The following is a 21,511-nucleotide window of genomic DNA, read 5'->3' as shown; positions in this document are numbered from 1 at the left end:
TGTGACGAGTCAGTTGCTCGGCCACCATTGACCAGACGTTTTCAATTGGTGAGAGATCTGGAGAATGTGCTGGCCAGGGCAGCAGTGGAACATTTTCTGTATCCAGAAAGGGTTTCGCAGCGATCGCATGAAGGGTAGAGCCACGGGTCGTAACACATCTGAAATGTAACGTCCAATGTTGAAACTGCCGTCAATGCAAACAAGAGGTGACCGAGACGTGTAACCAGTGACACCCATTCCATCACGCCGGGTGATACGCCAGTATGGCGATGACGAATACACGCATCCCATGTGCGTTCACCGCGATGTCGCCAAACACGGATGCGACCATCATGATCCTGTAAACAGAACCTGCATTCATCGAAAAAATGACGTTTTGCCATTCGTGCACCCAGGTTCGTCGTTGAGTGCACCATCGCAGGCGCCCCTGTCTGGGATGCAGCGTCAAGGGTAACCGCAGCCATGGTCTCCAAGCTGATAGTCCATGCTGCTGCAAACGTCGTCGAACTGTTCGTGCAGACGGTTGTTGCCTTGCAAACGTCCCTATCTGTTGACTCAGGGATAGAGACGTGACTGCACGATCCGTTAGAGCCATGCGGATAAGATGCCTGTCATCTCGACTGCTAGTGATGCGAGGCCGTTGGGATCCAGCACGGCGTTCCGTATTACCCTCCTGAACCCACCGATTCCATATTCTGCAAACAGTCATTGGATCTCGAACAAGGCGAGCAGCAATGTCACGATACGATAAACCGCAATCGCGATAGGCTACAACCCGACCTTTATCAAAGTCGGAAACGTGATGGTACGCATTTCTCCTCCTTACACGAGGCATCACAACAACGTTTCACTAGGCAACGCCGGTCAACTGCTGTTTGTGTATGAGAAATCGGTTTGAAACTTTCCTCATGTCAGCACGTTGTAGGTGTCGCCACCGGCGCCAACGTTGTGTGAATACTCTGAAAAGCTAAGCATTTGTATATCACAGCATCCTCTTCCTGTCGGGTAAATTTCACGTCTGTAACACGTCATCTTCGTGGTGTAGCAATTTTAATGGCCAGTAGTGCATTTAACTTCATGGGTGACGTTTTAAAAGCTATGTTGTTGTTGTTGTTTGTGCGCAGCATGGGGAAGAAGGAGAAGAAGACGCTGAAGCTGAAGCCAGAGCCGGCGGAGTTCGTGGAGGAGCGCGGCTCGTGGGCCAGCCCCACCGAGTTCCTCATGTCGTGCCTCACGTACGCCGTGGGGCTGGGCAACGTCTGGCGCTTCCCCTACCTCGTCTACCGCAACGGCGGAGGTAGGAAGCGCTGCGTGCCCGCTGCCGGCCAACAGGTGGCTGCCGCCTGCGCGCCCGCGCCCTACGCTTCCTCCCTCTGCTCTGCGCCAGAGATACAGGCAAGCTCTCGGCCAAACAAGGACGTGCACGAGCGCAGATCTTCTGTGTAGCTTTTGTGGTGTAGACGGTGCAACGACATTTGACGTAAAAATTTTTAGTCGGCCCTGAACAACTGAACAGTGAAGTACGTTGTTAGGCAGAGTAGGCCAATCTTATCCCTTACATCAAGTACCAACATTTTTGAAGAGTAAATGCTCACCAGCGTATTAACGGAATTCTTAGTCGATCTCAATTTTGTTTTCAAAAGGCTACTCTACTGGTCCCGGCGGAGGTTCGAGTCCTCCCTCGGGCATGGGTGTGTGTGTTTGTCCTTAGGATAATTTAGGTTAAGTAGTGTGTAAGTTTAGGGACTGATGACCTTAGTAGTTACGTCCCGTAAGATTTCACACACATTTGAACATTTTTTGCTACTCTACTTCTGCACTTTTACTGAACGCACAATTTTTAAGTCGTAAAATATTGCCAGCCAAGATATTTTGCCACGTTTTGGAGGTGTTTAATAATTTTTATCGTAATATTTTATTCAAGAAATTAAGGTTTTATGATATAAGAGGTGTGTTAATTTATCTACATCTACGTATGTACCATGCAGACATTTTTTCTAAATCATTTTGCATTTTGTTTTGATGCTCTGATGATTTTACTTGTCGATAATTCACTTTTAAGTTCCTGGCAGAGGATTTATAGAACCACCTTCACAGTTCTCTATATTTCAAATCTCGAATAGCGCGGAAAGAACAAACACCGATATCTTTCTGTGCGAGCTCTGATTTCCCTTATTTTATCATAGTGATCGTTTTTCCCTATGTAGGTCGACCTCGACAAAATATTTTCCCATTCAGAGGAGAAAGTTGGTAATTGGAATTTTGTGACAAGATTCCTCTGCAACGAAAAACGCCTTTGTTTTAGTGATGTCCATGCCAAATCCTGCATCACTTCAGTGACACCCTCTCCCCTATTCCGTGATAATACGAAACGTGCTGCACTTCTTCGAACTTTTTCGATGTATTCTTCAATCCTATCTGGTAAGGATCCCACACCGTGCAGCAGTATTTTAAAAGAGGACGGACAATCGTAATGTAGGCAGTCACCTTAGTAGACCTGTTACATTTTCTAGCTGTCCTGCCGATAAAAAGTAGTCTTTGGTTAGCCTTCTCCATAACATTTTCTATGTGTTCCTTCCAATTTAAGATGTTCGTAATTGTAATTCCTAGGTATTTAGTTGAATTTACGTCCTTTAGGTTTGACTGATTTATCGTGTAACCGAAGCTTAACGTATTCGTTTTAGCACGCATGTGGATGACTTCGCACTTTTCGTTATTTAGGCTCAATTAACAATTTTCGTACCATGCAGATGTTTTTTCTAAATCGTTTTGCATTTTGCTTTGATGTTCTGATGACTTTACTAGTCGATAAACGACAGCGCCATCTGCAAACAATCTAAGACGGCTGCTCAGATTATCTCCCAAATAGTTTATATAGATAAGGAACAGCAAAAGGCCTACAACAGTACCTTGCGGAACGCTGGAAATCACTTCTGTTATACTCGATGACTTTCCGTCAATTACTACGAACTCTGACCTCTCTGACAGGAAATTACGAAACCAGTCACACAGCTGAGACGATATTTCAGAAGCACGCAATTTCACTACAAGCTGCTTGTGTGTTACAATGTCAAAAGCCGTCCGGAAATCTAGAAATACGGAATCAATTTGACATCCCTTGTCAATAACGTCAGAACTTCGTGCGACTAAAGAACTAGTTGTGTCTCACAAGAACGGTGTTTTCTAAATGTGTTCATGCGTAGCTTAGCTCCTGTTTAAGAAACAGGATGCAGGAAGTTATTCTGGAGCGTTCAACTAATACGGATAGGAAAGCCATATCATTTACTTAGCGAAAAATTACATTGGGCGTCCTACAGCGTTCGGTCGTGGGACACATTACTGTTCTTGCTGTATGTTAGTGATGGCTGAATTTGTCTTTTCTATAGACGGTATCAGCATTATCGTCAAGCTGAGCAAAGAAGCATCCACAACAAAAATAGTAAATGATGTTTTCCTGAAAGTTTCTAACTAACTTTGCACGACTGGACAAGCTTCAGATTTTGGTAACAATACAGCTTATTCACTTTTGTCATGTTAAAAATACCTGATGTCCAGTTAGCATAACAATAATACGAGGGTCAGTCAAAAAGTAATGCCTCCTATTTTTTTTTCTACGTTTAATTGTCAGGAAATTTAAATGCAATTACATAGGTTGAAAACCACAACATTGAGGATCATTTTGTCATTTTTCAATGTAATCTCCGCCCATCTCTACAGTTTTGGTCCATCTTTGAACAAGGGCATGTATCCCAGCACGGTAAAAATCACAGCTCTGCTTCCTAAGCCATTGACGCACGGATGTTTTGACGGCCTCCTCATCTTCAAAATGAATCCCACGATGAGCTTCTGTTAGTGGCCCGAACAGATGGAAGTCTGATGGTGCCAGGTCAGGGCTGTATGGGGGATGAGGCAAAACTTCCCATCCAATTTTGACAATCTCGTCAGAGGTGTGACGACTGGTGTGTGGTCTTGCATTGTCATGCAAAAGAAGAACATCTGCCATTGATTTTGTTGGGCGAACTCGCTGAAGACGTGCTTTAAGTTTGTTGAGGGTTGTGACGTATTGAACAGAATTTATTGTGCATCCCTGCTCCAAAAAATCAACCAGAATCACACCCTCTGTATCCGAGAAAACTGTTGCCATAACTTTCCCTGCCGATCGCACAGTTTTGAATTTTTTCTTCCTCGGCGAGCTTGTGTGACGCCACTCCATTGACTGCCTCTTTGATTCGGGTTCAAAAAAATGCACCCATGTTTCGTCCCCGGTCACAATTTTTTTCAGAAACTCATCTCCCTCCAAACGGAAGCGCTGCAAGTGTTGGGAGGCTATTGTTTTCCTTGCCTCTTTATTCTGATCGGTTAACATTCTTGGAACCCACCGTGCACAAACTTTTGAGTACCCCAATTGTTTAATAATCGTTATCACACTGCCTTTAATAAGAGAAATAATGCGACACACTTCATCTGCAGTCACCCGACGGTCACCACGAATGATGTCATCAACTTGCTGAATGTTGTGTGGAGTCACTGCACTCACCGGCCTGCCGCTCCGCTTTTCGTCAGTCAACGGTGTTTGCCCTTCAGCTTCCTTACAACGACGAACCCATCGTCTAACAGTGCTGACATCCACTGTCACAACACCATACACCTTCTTCAGTCTTTCATGAATGCGTATGGGCGTTTCACCTTCTGCATTCAAGAATTCAATCACACAACGCTGTCTCAAACGAACATCGATGTCGGCCATCTTACAAACTTCTGCTGTGCTGCCACCTGTTGACACAGAAAGTTACTACTGCAGTGGATTGCAGAAGAAGGTTTGAGGAATGGCGCCAAATTCAAATTTTTCACTTAACTTAATTTCTTTAAGTAGAAAAAAAATGGGAGGCATTACTTTTTGACCGACCCTCGTAATAGTGATAATAGTAATGTGTAGAGAGTTCTCAACTCTGACTGTGTTTGTCAATCCAATCTTAAATTCGAAGATCATATATGTAGTAACCAGCTGAAACATTTTGCTTCAGCTATTTTTACCTTAAGAATAATTGTCAGTTTTGGGACTACATAAAACAGTAAGTTATCACATTTTGCATGTTTTCATTTACTGATGCCTCATGTGAGATAATTCTGGGATAACTCCTTAATCAGGCAAAGCGTATGCATAATTTTAGATACCATTGTGGGGATTTAACTGCGCTCTATCAGTTAACTAAAATAGCAAGAAAACAATTTCGATAGAGCAGTCATTTATTAAAGATATGACCGATTTCGTCTTCTAGTAGTAGGCCATCCTCAGATTATGCACTATCCAGCCGACGATGATGGCGCAGCACAGCTGATCCAAGCGCCATTATCACCAGCCGGATGGCATACTATCTGAAGATGACCTACTACTAGAAGCCGAAACCCATCATATCTTTATTAAATGACTGCGCTATCGAGACTGTTTTTTTTACTAATTTTACAAAATGTATCCATTGCACAAAAGAATGTTCGAGTGCTGTTTTTTTTCAACATTCAATCGATCTTGAAATTAAAACCACTGAGAAAATCCAGTGAAGCTTTATGCATATGCGTTGCACAGTGTCTCTAGTATTCCTGTCTGTAGCGTCATATCGCACTTTTCATTTTCAAGCGCACAGTGAGCACACAAAGATTCTTAGAACAGTAGTGTCTCCCACCAAGTGCGAGGTACCTGCTGAGGGGTTTCGCTTGATTTTACGCAGCTCACATAACGTAGCTATGATGTGTTTCTTTCTTCATGGCAATTCCTTGCAGCACACTGCAGGTGCTACGAAGACGCACCTGCTTCGTTTTCGATGGGAAGTGTTTGATCACCTACCATACAGCCTCGATTCGGCTACCCCTGAATTTCACCTCTTCACTCACATGAACCGATGGATATGAGAACCACATTTTGCACACACAACGAGCTGCAGACAACAGTAGGTAATTGGCGGAAATCATAGGCGGCTGCCTTCTATGATGAGGGTGTTGGAAAGTTCATATCAAACTACGACAAATGTCTAAAAACGAGCGGTGACTATGTAGAGCAGTAGCTGGAAGATGTAGCTAAATGTTGCAAATAAAGCATTTTTGATTTTCACTGTTGTTTCTATTTAGCGCCTGATTGGAGCCTTAAAAATAATAGCCCTCTTACACTACTGGCCATTAAAATTGGTACACCAAGAAGAAATTCAGATGGTAAACGGGTATTCATTGGACAATTATATTTTACTAGCTTTACTGTATGATTAAATGATGACGGCGTCCTCTTGGGTAAAATATTCCGGAGGTAAAATAGTTCCGCATTCGGATCTCCGGGCGGGGACTACTCAAGAGGACGTCATTATCAGGAGAAAGAAAACTGGCGTTCTACAGATCGGAGCGTGGAATGTCAGATCCCTTAATCGGGCAGGTAGGTTAGAAAAATTAAAAAGGGAAATGGATAGGTTAAAGTTAGATATAGTGGGAATTAGTGAAGTTCGGCGGCAGGAGGAACAAGACTTTTGATCAGGCGAATACAGGGTTATAAATACAAAATCTAATAGGGGTAATGCAGGTTTAGGTTTAATAATGAATACAAAAATAGGAGTACGGGTAAGCTACTGCAAACAGCATAGTGAACGCATTATTGTGGCCAAGAAAGACACGATGCCCACGCCTACTATAGTAGTACAAGTTTATATGCCAACTAGCTCTGCAGATGACGAAGAAATTGATGAAATATATGATGAGATAAAAGAAATTATTCAGGTACAGAAGGGAGACGAAAATTTAACACTCATGGATGACTGGAATTCGTCAGTAGGAAAAGGGAGAGGAGGTAACATAGTAGGTGAATATGGATTGGGGCTAAGAAATGAAAGAGGAAGCCGCCTGGTAGAATTTTGCGCAGAACATAACTTAATCATAGCTAACACTTGGCTCAGGAATCATGTATACGTGGAAGAACCCTGGAGATACTAAAAGGTATCAGATAGATTATATAATGGTAAGACAGAGATTCAGGAACCAGGTTTCAAATTGTAAGACATTTCCAGGGGCAGATGTGGACTCTGACCACAATCTATTGGTTATGAACTGTAGATTAAAACTGAAGAAACTGCAAAAAGGTGGGAATTGAAGGAGATGGGACCAGAGGTTGTACAGAGTTTCAGGGAGAGCATAAGGGAACAATTGACAGGACTGGAGGAAAGAAATACAGTAGAAGAAGAATGGGTAGCTTTGAGGGATGAAATAGTGAAGGCAGCAGAGGATCAAATAGGTAAATAGACGAGGGCTAGTAGAAACCCTTGGGTAACAGAAGAAATATTGAATTTAATTGATGAAAGGAGAAAATATAAAATTGCAGTAAATGAAGCAGGCAAGAAGGAATACAAACGTCTCAAAAATCAGATCGACAGGAAGTGCAAAATGGCTAAGCAGGGATGGCTAGAGGACAAATGTAAGGATGTAGAGGCTTATCTCACTAGGGGTAAGATAGATACTGCTTACAGGAAAATTAAAGAGACCTTTGGAGAAAGGAGAACCACTTGCATGAATATCAAGAGCTTTGATGGAAACCCAGTTCTAAGCAAAGAAGGGAAAGCAGAAAGGTGGAAGGAGTATATAGAGGGTCTATACAAGGGCGATGTACTTGAGGAAAATATTATGGAAATGGAAGAGGAGGCAGATGAAGTTGAAATGGGAGATATGATACTGCGTAAAGAGTTTGATAGAGCACTGAAAGACCTGAGTCGAAACAAGGCCCCCAGAGTAGACAAAATTCCATTAGAACTACTGACAGTCTTGGGAGAGGCAGTCCTGACAAAACTCTACCATCTGGTGAGCAAGATGTATGAGTCAGGCGAAATACCCTCAGACTTCAAGAAGAATATAATAATTCTAATCCCAAAGAAAGCAGGTGTTGACAATTGGGAAAATTATCGAACAATCAGTTAAATAAGTCACAGCTGCAAAATACTAACGCGAATTCTTTACAGACGAATGGAAAAACTGATAGAAGCCGACCTCGGGGCAGATCAGTTTGGATTCCGTAGAAATGTTGGAACACGTGAGGCAATACTGACCCTACGACTTATCTTAAAAGAAAGATTAAGGAAAGGCAAAACTACGTTTCTAGCATTTGTAGACTTGGAGAAAGCTTTTGACAATGTTGATTGGAATACTCTCTTTCAAATTCTGAAGGTGGCAGGGGTAAAATACAGGGAGCGAAAGGCTATTTACAATTTATACAGATATACAGAAAGCAGATGGCAGTTATAAGTGTCGGGGGGTATGAAAGGGAAGCAGTGGTTGGGAAGGGAGTGAGACAGGGTTGTAGCCTATCCCCGATGTTATTCAATCTGTATATTGAGCAAGCAATAAAGGAAACAAAAGAAAAGTTCGGAGTAGGTATTAAAATCCATGGAGAAGAAATAAAAACTTTGAGGTACGCCGATGACATTGTAATTCTGTCAGAGACAACAAAGGACTTGGAAGAGCAGTTGAACGGAATGGACAGTGTCTTCGTAGGAGGGCATAAGATGAACATCAACAAAAGCAAAACGAGGATAATGGAATGTAGTCGAATTAAATCGGGTGATGCTGAGGGAATTAGATTAGGAAATGAGACACTTATAGTAGTAAAGGAATTTTGCTATTTGGGGAACAAAATAACTGATGATGGTCGAAGTAGAGAGGATATAAAATGTACACTGCCAATGGCAAGGAAAGCGTTTCTGAAGAAGAGAAATTTGTTAACATCGAGTATAGATTTAAATAGTTAGTCGTTTCTGAAAGTATTTGTATGGAGTGTAGCCATGTATGGAAGTGAAACGTGGACGATAAACAGTTTAGACAAGAAGAGAATAGAAGCTTTCGAAATGTGGTGCTACAGAAGAATGCTGAAGATTAGATGGTAGATCACATAACTAATGAGGAGGTATTGAACAGAAATGGGGAGGAGCTTGTGGCACAACTTAATTAGAAGAAGGGATCGGTTGGTAGGACATGTTCTGAGACATCGAGGTATCACCAATTTAGTATTGGAGGGCAGCGTGGAGGGTAAAAATCGTAGAGGGAGACCAAGAGATGAATACACTAAGCAGATTCAGAAGGATGTAGGCTGCAGTAGGTACTGGGAGATGAAGAAGCTTGCACAGGATAGAGTAGCATGGAGAGCTTCATCAAACCAGTCTCAGGACTGAAGACCACAGCAACAACAACATTATACTAGAACTGACGTGTGATTACATTTCCACGCAATTTGGGTGCATAGATTCTGAGAAATCAGTACACAGAGCAGCCACCTCTGGCCGTAATAACGGCCTTGATACACCTGGGCATTGAGTCGAACAGAGCTTGGATGGTGTGTAGAAGTACAGCTGCCCATGCAGTTTCAACATGATACCACAGTTCATCAAGAGTAGTGACTGGCATATTGCGACGAGCCAGCTGCTCGGCCACCATTGACAAGATATTTTCAATTGGTGAGAGATCTGGAGAATGTCCTGGCCAGGGCAGCAGTGGAACATTTTCTGTATCCAGAAAGGCCCGTACAGGGCCTGCAGCATGCGGTCGTGCGTTATCGTGCTGAAATGTAGGGTTTCGCAGGGATCGAATTAAGGGTAGAGCCACGGGTCGTAACACATCTGAAATGTAACGTCCACAGTTCAAAGTGCCGTCAATGCGAACAATAGGTGACCGAGACGTGTAACCAATGGCACCCCATACCATCACGCCGGGTGATACGCCAGTATGGCGATGACGAATACACGTTTACAATGTGCGTTCATCGCGATGTCGCCAAACACGGATGCGACCATCATGATGCTGTACACAGAACCTGGATTCATCCGAAAAAATGACGTTTTGCCGTTCGTGCACCCAGGTTCGTCGTTGAGTACACCATCGCAGGCGCTCCTGTCTGGGATGCAGCGTCAAGGGTAACCGCAGCCATGGTCTCCAAGCTGATAGTCCATGCTGCTGCAAACGTCGTCGAACTGTTCGTGCAGACGGTTGTTGCCTTGCAAACGTCCCTATCTGTTGACTCAGGGATAGAGACGTGACTGCACGATCCGTTAGAGCCATGCGGATAAGATGCCTGTCATCTCGACTGCTAGTGATGCGAGGCCGTTGGGATCCAGCACGGCGTTCCGTATTACCCTCCTGAACCCACCGATTCCATATTCTGCAAACAGTCATTGGATCTCGACCAACGCGAGCAGCAATGTCGCGATACGATAAACCGCAATCGTGATAGGCTACAATCCGACCTTTATCAAAGTCGGAAACGTAATGGTACGCATTTCTCCTCCTTACACGAGGCATCACAACAACGTTTCACCAGGCAACGCCGGTCAACTGCTGTTTGTGTATGAGAAATCGGTTGGAAACTTTCCTCATGTCAGCACGTTGTTGGCGCCACTGGCGCCAACCTTGTGTGAATACTCTGAAAAGCTAATCATTTGCGTATCACAGCATCTTCTTCCTGTCGGTTAAATTTCGCGTCTGTAGCACGTCATTTTCATGGAGTAGCAATTTTAATGGCCGGTAGTGTAGTTAGAATTGGGTGTAGGGTTTACACATATACATCTTGCAGTATTCTGTTTAAGAGATTGAGAACTTTAATTATAGCCACACAGTACATTTATTCACAAATGAAATTTATTTTCAACAACCCACTGAAGTTTCAAAGTAATACACATATTCACAAATCAGTACTACCATAAAAAGAATACCTGCGTTTCCCCTAGTGAATCGAAAGAGAGTGAAACACCTAGCTATAGACTCGTCGACAATTCGTCCTGGGGAATAAAATGTCTGACAGATGGCAGAAGATTGTAGATTAATTTTATGTTCCTTAAATATCCCTCTCTATCACAGAAGGATTTTCGAATAGGGATAAGTAGTCAATTACATATTTGTAAACCCATATAAGTACATACACTCATATTTTTAAATTTTTTTCTGGAATCATTTTCTGTTGAGAGGTTTCACATCATAATGTTTTTCTTGATTATGATAACGGAAGATGGAACTAAATAGTTTCGACGGTAAACACAGTATAATTTAAGAATACTTTGATAGTCTTTAATCCGCAATTAATTAATTCTACATTAGAAAAAGTGACAAATGATCTTTGATCGAATTGGTAAGTTGCGGAGTTTACCTAAAATTATTGTTCTGAAGCGAATAGTTTAGTTTGTTAGATAGAGTCTCAAATCTTTCCGGTACCACCGGTGAATTTTTTGGGTGGAAGAAAACACTGAATATGTTTTCCAAATGTGGCTTCTGTTGACAATTCGAGTAGCTAAATATTACTGCGTGAACAGTAAGCAAAACTGAATTAAAAGTCGCCTATGGGGAGTTGTAGTCAGCATTATGGTGTAAAAATAAATTTTATTGTTCAAGATATTTACACACATTCACTTTAATCCCATTACTAAGAAATTTCATGTATTGTAACGCTTGTAAAAACTTTTGAATCATAAGTAAATATGGAAAAGTATCCTAAGGTAATACAAAAATTCTCTTAATTGCCCGTTTTGTTACTCATAAGAATGATCGATTAATGAGTGCACGAAATATTTCCTTAGAAACGGTATGAGGTCATCGGTTATTACGCAACAGCACTATTGAGAGCTGTATCATCATCACACATTTATCAGAGTATGGCCCATCAGAGGTTTAACAGAAAATCTGAGGCGCTGTCATTTACTGTGGAGCGAGCGACGCCACACAATAGAACGCGACTTACAAGAGAGACGCCATTCAATTCTCCTTTTTCTTGCAGTTTCGTGGATGAATGTGTCGGAAGTCGCTGAGCTACGCTAACGACCGGACTTCTTGTGCCTCAAGTCGCAATTTCCGCCCAAGAGCCCGTTCACCAAAGATAAACACAAAGAAACAGGCCTGGCGAAGCGATAGTCTTGTAGAGAAGCCTTAGAGAACAAAAAAAATGGTTCAAATGGCTCTGAGCACTATGCTGTGGTCATAAGTCCCCTAGAACTTAGAACTACTTAAACCTAACTAACCTAAAGACATCACACACATCCATGCCCGAGGCAGGATTCGAACCTGCGACCGTAGCGGTCGTGCGGTTCCAGACTGTAGCGCCTTTAACCGCTCGGCCACTCAGGTCGGCCCTTAGAGAACAAGATCACTTCCTGTTTACCTCAAAAATGTTCCACGCTAATGCAAGAATAGCAGCTGCACTGACCAGAAAGAAATTCACATGAGGTATACCACGCGGTGCCTCTACTGCGCCGAAACGAGTGGTGGCACCCACTCGATTGACGGTATCGACAATCCCCGAGAAAGCTTCTAATCCCACAGCACCGGCACCGGCTGAAGGGTAATTTACGACACGATTAACGGCAGCCAATCTCTTGTATAAAAAGCTACTTATTCATAAAATTATTTGCATCTTCACAGAATTCCTCTTTGACTCATTCAGATGTAGCACACCTATCTCACTTACTTAAACTACGTAGTTCAACTTGATCTCTCAAGCGAACATTTCTCTTCTTCTCCAGTGTCTTCTGCGTTGTAATGCGCCGGACAGAAAATATCACAAAAGGTTTCGCGTTTGCTGCTGTTGTACATAATTTGTAATTTATTACACAGTAAAGCAACGAAAAGACATGTTTTGTCAGCCTACGAAGAATAATAATCCAATGTGAGACGAAATGCTTAGGACCGAAAGTGGAAATAAAATGTACGTCGTATTACTCATGATATAGAATGAAATTGCTTTTAGCTCCAACTTGGACCAGGAGTCTTCCACAAGTTGGAGTATATTGGCATTTTTATATCAAGCAAAAGAAAGTATTACGTATAAATTATAGATTGCAGCAGTCAGTCGTCCTTTTTAAATTTTATTATGCAATCTAGATTTCGGCTAGCAGCTAGCCATTCTCAATGCGCTATTATTTTCGCTCGAAGCATGTAAGTCTCTGTTGATCGGGCTTCACCCACAGTTCATTGAATACTATTCAATGTTGATCGGGCCTGAGCCTGACATCAGACGGTAGCGTTGAGTTCTTGGGAAGTTCTACATTTCTGTCCTAAAATAACACAAAAGTTTGTGATTACATAGTTTACAAAAGGTTTTATATCATATATAATCTTTATACATTGTAATTAATCCTAAAAATACTCTCCTTTACGTATTATAAGAGTGGTTAGATTCTATTTTTTCGATCCATGCTGATCCATGAGCTGAACTAAATACCAGATTGCGGATACTTTTGTTTACATCGGCTGCTGATTTGACATGCCAAAGAACATGATATGTGTGCAGATATGCCATACTGCTGGAGCTACTGCGAAGATCCTTCTTCGTAGCACGGATCATTTTAAAACTACAGTTTAATTGTCAAAATATCCACGGGTGTGCTGCCGGTCTATAGTGTCCAACGGGCAGACCGGCAGCACACCCGTGGATATTTTGACTATCAAATACGCCGGGAGAAACTCAAGAAATACAGTTTAATTGTTTAAGTTTGAAAGGTGCTATCAATTAATTATTATTTCTGTTACTGCAGAGTGTAAGAGCTGTATGAAATTTTGGGGATACATTGTGTTTCTTATTTCTGTTTGATCATTTAGGATGTAGTCAGGTTTACTGTGAACATCATAGTAAGAGCAGATTTCTAATTGCTCTAAGGATTTCATTTGTATTCCTTTTTTTTCAAAATGTAATATTTCTACATTTTCTTCGATGCTGGTCTCTGTGCTTTACTTTATAGATGCCAGACCTTTGGTCTATTACAGTCTTCAAATTTAAGTTTTGAACAATTTTGTTGTATTTTATTGCTCGCGGAAAAACTAATTTTAAAATTTTTAGCACGGCATAAGTTTGAAATCTGATATGACACTTACCACTGAATGGTATGCAGGCACATTTCCCTGAGTTTTGGGGAGCTATATGTGCTAAAGTGCTGTTTGATGTGGACATAGAGCTGTTTTTGTTTCTGTATTTGTTTTTAATTCTGTTGTGAAGTTTATTCATGTTTAAGTTTGAAAGGTGCTATCAATTAATTATTATTCCTATTACTGCAGAGTGTAAGAGCTGTATGAAATTTTGGGGATACATTGTGTTTCTTATTTCTATTTGATCATTCAGGATGTAGTCAGGTTTGCTGTGAACATCATAGTAAGAGCAGATTTCTAATTGCTCTAAGGATTTCATCTGTATTCCTTTTTTTTCAAAATGTAATATTTCTACATTTTCTTCGATGCTGGTCTCTGTGCTTCCGTGTAACAACTATTGTGAGCTATTAGTTTGATTTTTATTTAGCTCTTGTAGTTTATCTTTACATTATGTTGAACATTGACTTATACTATGCCATTTTATTTTGCTCAGAGTGGCACGATGACATGTTGATTGTGACATCAGTTGTAGGGGGTTTCCTGTGTATCTTAAATTTTTGTTTGCCGTTGTCTTTACTAATTTTTAAATCTAAGGAATTTATAACATTCTCAGTTTCGAGCTCAACAGTAGATTTTATGCCTTGTTGCAGTTTTTTAAGCACTACTGCAAACTGATTAGTGTCTTCTACTGTTCTGTCAAACAGGATAAGAGTATCATTCAAATAGCGTTTGTAACATGAAATTTTTTTCTTTGTTGTCTTAGTGGCTTTGAAAAACGTTGTTTCTAAATGAGACATGTGAACATCGGCTAGCAGGCTAGCCAGGTAACCACCCATTGCAACCCTTACTCCGATTCATAAAATTTGATATTAAAATTGAAATAGTCTTATGATAGAGCTAAGGTTAGAATTTCAACAAGCTCATAAATTTCAGGTAGACTGACCTTTTTATATTTAAACGTTTCATGAAGTAAGTACTGTGTATGGAGTTTCTATGTAGCGTAAAACTAATCGAAAAACTTCGTTGTATTTAAGGACACAAGCGTAAAATTTACCAAGATATACCCGTTACCGTCCGGCGGTGGACTCGTGCCCGAATCCAGTAATGGTACAATACAATCATATTTGAAGATCTTGTGGCTGCGTGCAGTATTTCCTACAGCGCAGTTTAGGAAAACATCAGCAGAGTTCTCTAACCATAATAAGTAAAATAATTTTCTTCATTATTTTCTTAACAAGTGCCTTTTTCTTTTTCTCCGTCGTTTTAGTAGTATTTGCTGGCAATGGTCTCATGTATTTACAAAAGTGGGCTTATAGTACATTACAAGCTACATAAAAGTAATCAATATCAGAAACAAGACCAGAAAAATTGGCGAAACGAGGCGTCTGTAAGTTCCATTATACGGCTCAAGAATGATGCTGAAGTGACATGATTAGTGGATGAGCGATCAAGCGAACAGATCGCACGATGGAAGCCAAGAATGGAAAGATTGACACAAACATCACGAAGTACGGTACTTTTTATCCTTCGCTAACATGATGCCACCCTAAGATTAAGAGTAATAGTGTAACGGCTGATATGAGTGAAGCCTATTTTTAAAGGTGCGCATTGTAACGTTATTATGGTCCAGCTCCATACCTGGGCCGACCTCGGATCGAATCCGTCTGGTTAGTTAACGACGAGGGTCGGAGTGCCGGCCAACCTGGATGTGATTTTTAGGCAGTTTCCCATATGCTACTAGATCACTATGAGGCTGGTACCCAAGTCCCGCCTCAGTTACACGATACGCAAACTTCACTTTCACATCAATAGGGGGGGTGCACACTTTCCGTCGCTGGACGTAACGGGGTGGCGACGGGAAGTGGTTCAGCTTATATTCGGTTTGGGATACATGGTAGGCATGTCAACCGTACGGTTATACTTTGATTGCTGTCGATATCCAAACTCAACTGGCAGACAGTTATCACTCACGAGTAGGTTTATTCTTAAAATTCCATGAACGCAAGGTCCAAGAGGAGTGAGCAACACTTTACTTGCTCCCATAGTGTTGCAGACTCTACCACGGAAATCCGACGTTCGATTCCTGGTGACCAGTTTTTTTACGTGTGGAAAGGTCTGGAAGGGTGTCCACTCGGCCACATGAGGGCCAACGAGAAACTGCTTGATTAAATAAACAAAGAAACTGATAGTCAAATTAGTAGTACTACTTAAAAAAAGACTTGCACTAGCATAGTGACCAAATGACAATTTTTATTTACATCTCGAAAAATGACTTGACGATAAAATGAAAGCAATTCGAGATGGTACAGAGCTTACCGACAAATCTCTTTCCCCTACACTCGCCACGCCTAATACAGGAAAAGATAGAACTGAAAATGGTGGCTGGATCCACCGCCGACACCAGCAGTTGTTGATGCAGAGATGTGAGATACCAAATCAAAATTGTTACAGCTTATTCCCGGCTATTCAGGTTAACGTGGACACGAGACTTCACAGATAATCAAAAAACACGGATGATACAAAATTCAATCTGACAGGTTTAAGTTCATGCGGACAAGCCCTTCCAGCACCCATACCATCCACTTTCATCAACGTTGTAAATCTGTTCCGGGGGAAAAATATTCTATTCGATCTATCGTAAGAATTCATCGCAAAAATCAGCTACGTCTTTGTTAGCACTAAGTTTCTCGCCCTGAACAGCATTTTCTCGAATCCTGTAGCGATGTTTAAATTGAGTCAGCTATCCTGATAAAGGATAAATTTTTCTTCAGTTCTTGAGTTTCATGGAAAACTCCTGCTTTCTTTATTAACACGGGAGCTGATACTGGAACTCATTCTACTCTCTTTTGCTGGAGCCACGGGTGTAGAGCTTCCAGCCCCCGATCCACGATATTTCCGAACCGGGGCAAAAACTTGATAGTCGCGCCTCCTGCCCCCCCCCCCCTCCCTCCACATCGAGCGTTTGGGATAGGATGTCAGAAACTAAAAGAAAACGGTTTTTCAAAAATATGTTCATTTTGTCGAGCACATCTTTCTGAAGCGTTTGATATATAAAACATACACGTTCGAGGAAATGTAAGATATGTCATTTGATCTTAAGTGTAATCAAGTGGAGTGCCACGCCTACCACACAGCTTTCTTCAATCGCACGTCGCTGTATTTCGCTCAGTGGAATTCGAACATGTATATTTTGTAATGGAAGATATCAAACCTTTATTCAGGATAGTGGAAGTTAGATTTTGTCCTGCGGTGCTCCTCCTGCTCCCAGTCGGCTGATTTAACATCCTACCTCGCTTTAAAAACGTCGCAATTAATAATGGATAGGATTATTTGTGACCAGGAGAATAAGAACTCTTCAGAAAATTTGCACTCTTTATTGCCTTTTAGTTAATAACTTTTCTGTTTATGTAACATAAAATGTAGGAAACAGAAAAGTAGTAAAGACAAGAGACAAGCAAGATAGTACACATTTCTTTGGTCTTAGGTCCTAGCATTTGTTTCTCTCTAATCTTGCTACTGCTTCACACGACGTGCTTTCCTTTTTGTGTTTTGCTACATCGAAAATCAAATGTCATTGTCTAATACTGAAAAATCTGCTATTACGAATAGTACCCAAGACTAGTGTGGTTTCTCGACTTGGTTACGGCTATTTTGACACTGTCTCCTACATAGAACGAAATAGGCCGTTTAAATATTGCAGCAATTGTACTGCACGCTAAATAAGTGAGACTGTTTTGGTACAAATGGTCATTTTTATCTATCTCATTACATAAATAACGCGACAGACAATAATTCACGAAAACCAATATCAAATGCCTGTTAGGCCTACTACAAGCAAAACGTTTTCTTGTAGCAAATAGTTTCATATTTTGTTCACATGATCCAGCTTCTCAAGCATGAGATCGAAAAGCACGAAATTTTTATATATTTGGAATCGTCATATTCTTCCATATACTTTGTGAGACGTCCCCGTTTATTCTCCTTCCTCGTTCTAACAAACAGTCTTCTCGTCACTAATTCTGTAACTGTTCATGCCATTGTCAAAACTTTTTCTCCAGTTAACTCCATTAATCCTGCCAGAATCACCAGCTTAGTTATCCCGCTTTTATTCTCCGGGTAGGCCTTATTACTTGTTTGTACAACACGTTTTCCGCGCTACTCCGAGAACAGAACTAAGCGGCTGCTAACCGGGGACTGTAGCGACTGGCAAAAAATTTCTGTCAGCATTTCATTTTCTTGGAAACACCGAGAAGATAATATATAATCTATCTAACCTGTTATTCCTGATAGTCCTTTATTTCCATTCTGTTAGTCTGAAACTATTGATTTCGCTAATAATTATAACAAAGCTTGTCATTCGCACACCTACTCAACCACATAAACAAACGGCGATGGGAATTAACCCGTTCGGGTAATTTCGTAAGATGGACTTCCAGGCACGTACGCTGTGACGATCTGTCTTGGCTGCCAGCTTTAGTTTACAAAATTTCACAGCTGTTCTTGTCCACTAAATCTCTCGCTGGTTGTATGCTTGCCCCATAATCCAGAGAAAGCGCTACTGCTCATTAGCTCTTTTCTAACTTATCAATAACTTCTAATTTCTTCTCGATCGTACAACACAACTTCTGCGTTTACCTGTCATCTTCTTGGGATACTTAAACCGTCCGTAACTTCAGCGACAACAAGAAATGTGCTGCAGGTTAACACTAATTGTCAACGATGCATTTCAGAGGCTACGACACTACTGAGATCTGTGGGCGGTCGTTCCTCCCGGCGATGTTTAACTGTACCCTTTCATTTGGTATCGGCACAGAGGAAGAACTGTGAAGGGAAGCGTCCCAGGAGAAACTTTAAATAATTTTCTTTTACTGTCGGTTTGAAGCGAGTTGGAAATTATCAACCTTTAGCTCCTAGGAAAAGGCCAGGGATCATATACACATGAGATCATTCACTGACGTGCTACAAGAGTAGAGTCCCTGACTTTAGCTGAAATGATGTGAGACAACGGAAAAATAAATCAGGGGTGTCCGACAATATTATTTAAGCCCACATCTTCTTTTGGTGGTTAAGCACGAGTCACATGCATAATAGTGTATACTAAATGAAAATTTTCATTCTAACAGAATTCTTCAGGGTTCACTTTCTACTTTCCCAAAAATCGCCGACGCATGGGTAATCCGCTACCGAATTATGGGGATCGAGTTGCGTATAGAGTGCCTTCAGGTACGTTGAGGTACCGGTTTCTGGGTATGTAGGACTTTAGTACTTGTCTTGAAAATAATACTCCTGTAAATAAAACTTGTAAGCTCGTAACTCATAAATTATTTGGGCACCCCAGCATCACTGACAATGCACCCGCAGCAGACGCACGGATTACTGATGAAGCAGCTTTCTTATCTAGACCACTGTCGCTGGCTCGAGACTGAAATAACGACTTTCGGGTAATCCGGCGGTAATCCCTGCAGCAGAACGGCGTCACGTGTGCGCGAGTAATTCGCACTCCGGACTCGCTTTTGTGCGAGCACCTGCCTGAGCTGGCAGCCGTTCCCAGGGTCCACTCGCGTGATAAGCTTCTGGATCTGAGGTCAATCACTGGTCCGCCCACCACTTCTCACGCTCAAACGATAATCGCTGTAAAAACTGCAAGTCGAACAAAGATAAAAGTGACTGATGACGCGCAGGAATTGGAATTAGCAGCGAAATTCGCTGTGGAGTGGAAGTCTCTTGGGACTCTGAAGGCGTAATAATAAATTAGCGCAGATACCATTTGTTATCAACGCTGCTGTTAAACACAATCTTTAAACTATGGTTCAAATGGCTCTGAGCACTATGGGACTCAACTGCTGTGGTCATAAGTCCCCTAGAACTTAGAACTACTTAAACCTAACTAACCTAAGGACAGCACACAACACCCAGCCATCACGAGGCAGAGAAAATCCCTGACCCCGCCGGGAATCGAACCCGGGAACCCGGGCGTGGGAAGCGAGAACGCTACCGCACGACCACGAGATGCGGGCAATCTTTAAACTGTTAAGTAAAATTCTCCTAAAATAATTATTTTAAAAGAGCATAGTAATACAAACAAAATATTACTGGTTCAAAATCTCGAGAAATACTTAAATGATACACTCAAAATTTTTACACTATACAATTATAAATATCATTTGTTGACTCATGTACTTCAAATATTTACACGATTCTGTAATGTACATGCCGGCCGGTGTGGCCGTGCGGTTAAAGGCGCTTCAGTCTGGAACCGCGTGACCGCTACGGTCGCAGGTTCGAATCCTGCCTCGGGCATGGATGTGTGTGATATCCTTAGGTTAGTTAGGTTTAATTAGTTCTAAGTTCTAGGCGACTGATGACCTCAGAAGTTAAGTCGCGTAGTGCTCAGAGCCATTTGAACCATTTGTAATGTACATTCGCACGTACATAGACTACATATTTTTTTAAAAAAATGACGAAGTACAGGTTTTCTGTTAAAGTCGACTGCTAGAGTGAAAATGCTGCAGTGTGCTGTGAAAATGTACGGTTTCGATTTTTTTTTTTGGCAGTCAGTTTCAACTACGGTAGGAGGACATGTAAATCATTGCACAAATTATTTCTTGAACATACATATTCTCTCTCTTTAGATACACTCTACGACAAGAAAAAGGGATGCGCCACCAAGGAATAATCCAAATGGGGCAGAAATCGGTGGATGTGGCGTACAACTACAGAATTACAAATGATTACAATTTTAGAAAAATTGGATGATTTATTCAAGAGGAAGAGCTTCACAAATTGAGCAAGTCAATAACCATTGGTCCGCCTCCGCCGCTTATGCAAGTAGTTATTCGGCTTGGAATTGATTGAAAGAGATGTTGATTTCATCTTGAAGTATATCGTGTCAAATTCTGTCCAATTCGTGAGTTATATCGATTGGTTGGAGGACCCTGACCATAATGCTCCACACGTTTTCATTTCGGGGGAGATCAGGCGATCTCGCCGGCCAAGGTAAGGTTTGACAAGCACGCAGGAAAGCAGTAGAAACTCTCGCCGTGTCCGGAAGAGCATTATCTTGCTGAAATGTAACCCCAGGGTGGCCCGCCATGATGAGAAACAAAACGGGGCGTAAAACATCATCGACGTACAGCGGTGCTGTAAAGGCGTCGCGGGTGACAAACATTGGGATCCTGCTATATAATGAAATGGCATCCCAGACCACCACTTCTAGTTGTCGGGCCGTATAGCGGGCGTCAATCCGGATGGTATCTCACCGTTGTCTTGGGTATCTATAGACACATCTTTGCCCTGGACTCTCTTTGACTCGAGTAGAATTGTCTTCAGTGATGAGTCCCACTTTGAACTGAGCCCCGATGACCAGCAAAGAAGTGTCTGTCTGTAGATGTACATCACATCTACCGATTTCCGTCCCATTCGGATAATTCCTGTGTGGTTTGTCGTTTTTTTTACCTTGGAATGTACATTTTCAAATAAAAATTATATGCACAACAATGTGCTGTTTTCTTTTCATCCTGACCATCTGTTTTACAGAGAACAGGCAAGTTGTATTTATGGCTTATCGCCTTATGATTGGCATGAAAACTTTCGCATGGTGCATTAGTGTCAACTAACATAGCTGAATGATATTGAACAATACACTGGAATA

General features: G+C 41.6%; 1 protein-coding gene across 1 annotated transcript in view; it reads left to right on the top strand.

Annotated features, from left to right (window-relative positions):
- Positions 1-21,511, top strand: part of LOC124571027 (sodium- and chloride-dependent glycine transporter 1-like) — a 282,388-nt gene that overhangs the window by 64,632 nt on the left and 196,245 nt on the right. Inside the window, exon 2 of the mRNA XM_047131108.1 lies at positions 1,125-1,297. Within this exon, the coding sequence (XP_046987064.1) occupies positions 1,126-1,297 (172 nt within the window). The 5' untranslated portion in view covers position 1,125. The remainder of the gene's footprint in view (positions 1-1,124; positions 1,298-21,511) is intronic.

This window comes from Schistocerca americana, chromosome 1 (assembly GCF_021461395.2).
Source record: "Schistocerca americana isolate TAMUIC-IGC-003095 chromosome 1, iqSchAmer2.1, whole genome shotgun sequence".
NCBI classification, from domain to species: domain Eukaryota; kingdom Metazoa; phylum Arthropoda; class Insecta; order Orthoptera; family Acrididae; genus Schistocerca; species Schistocerca americana.
The sequence above is the reverse complement of the archived record's forward strand: the minus strand, read 5'-3'. Positions and strand labels throughout refer to the sequence as shown.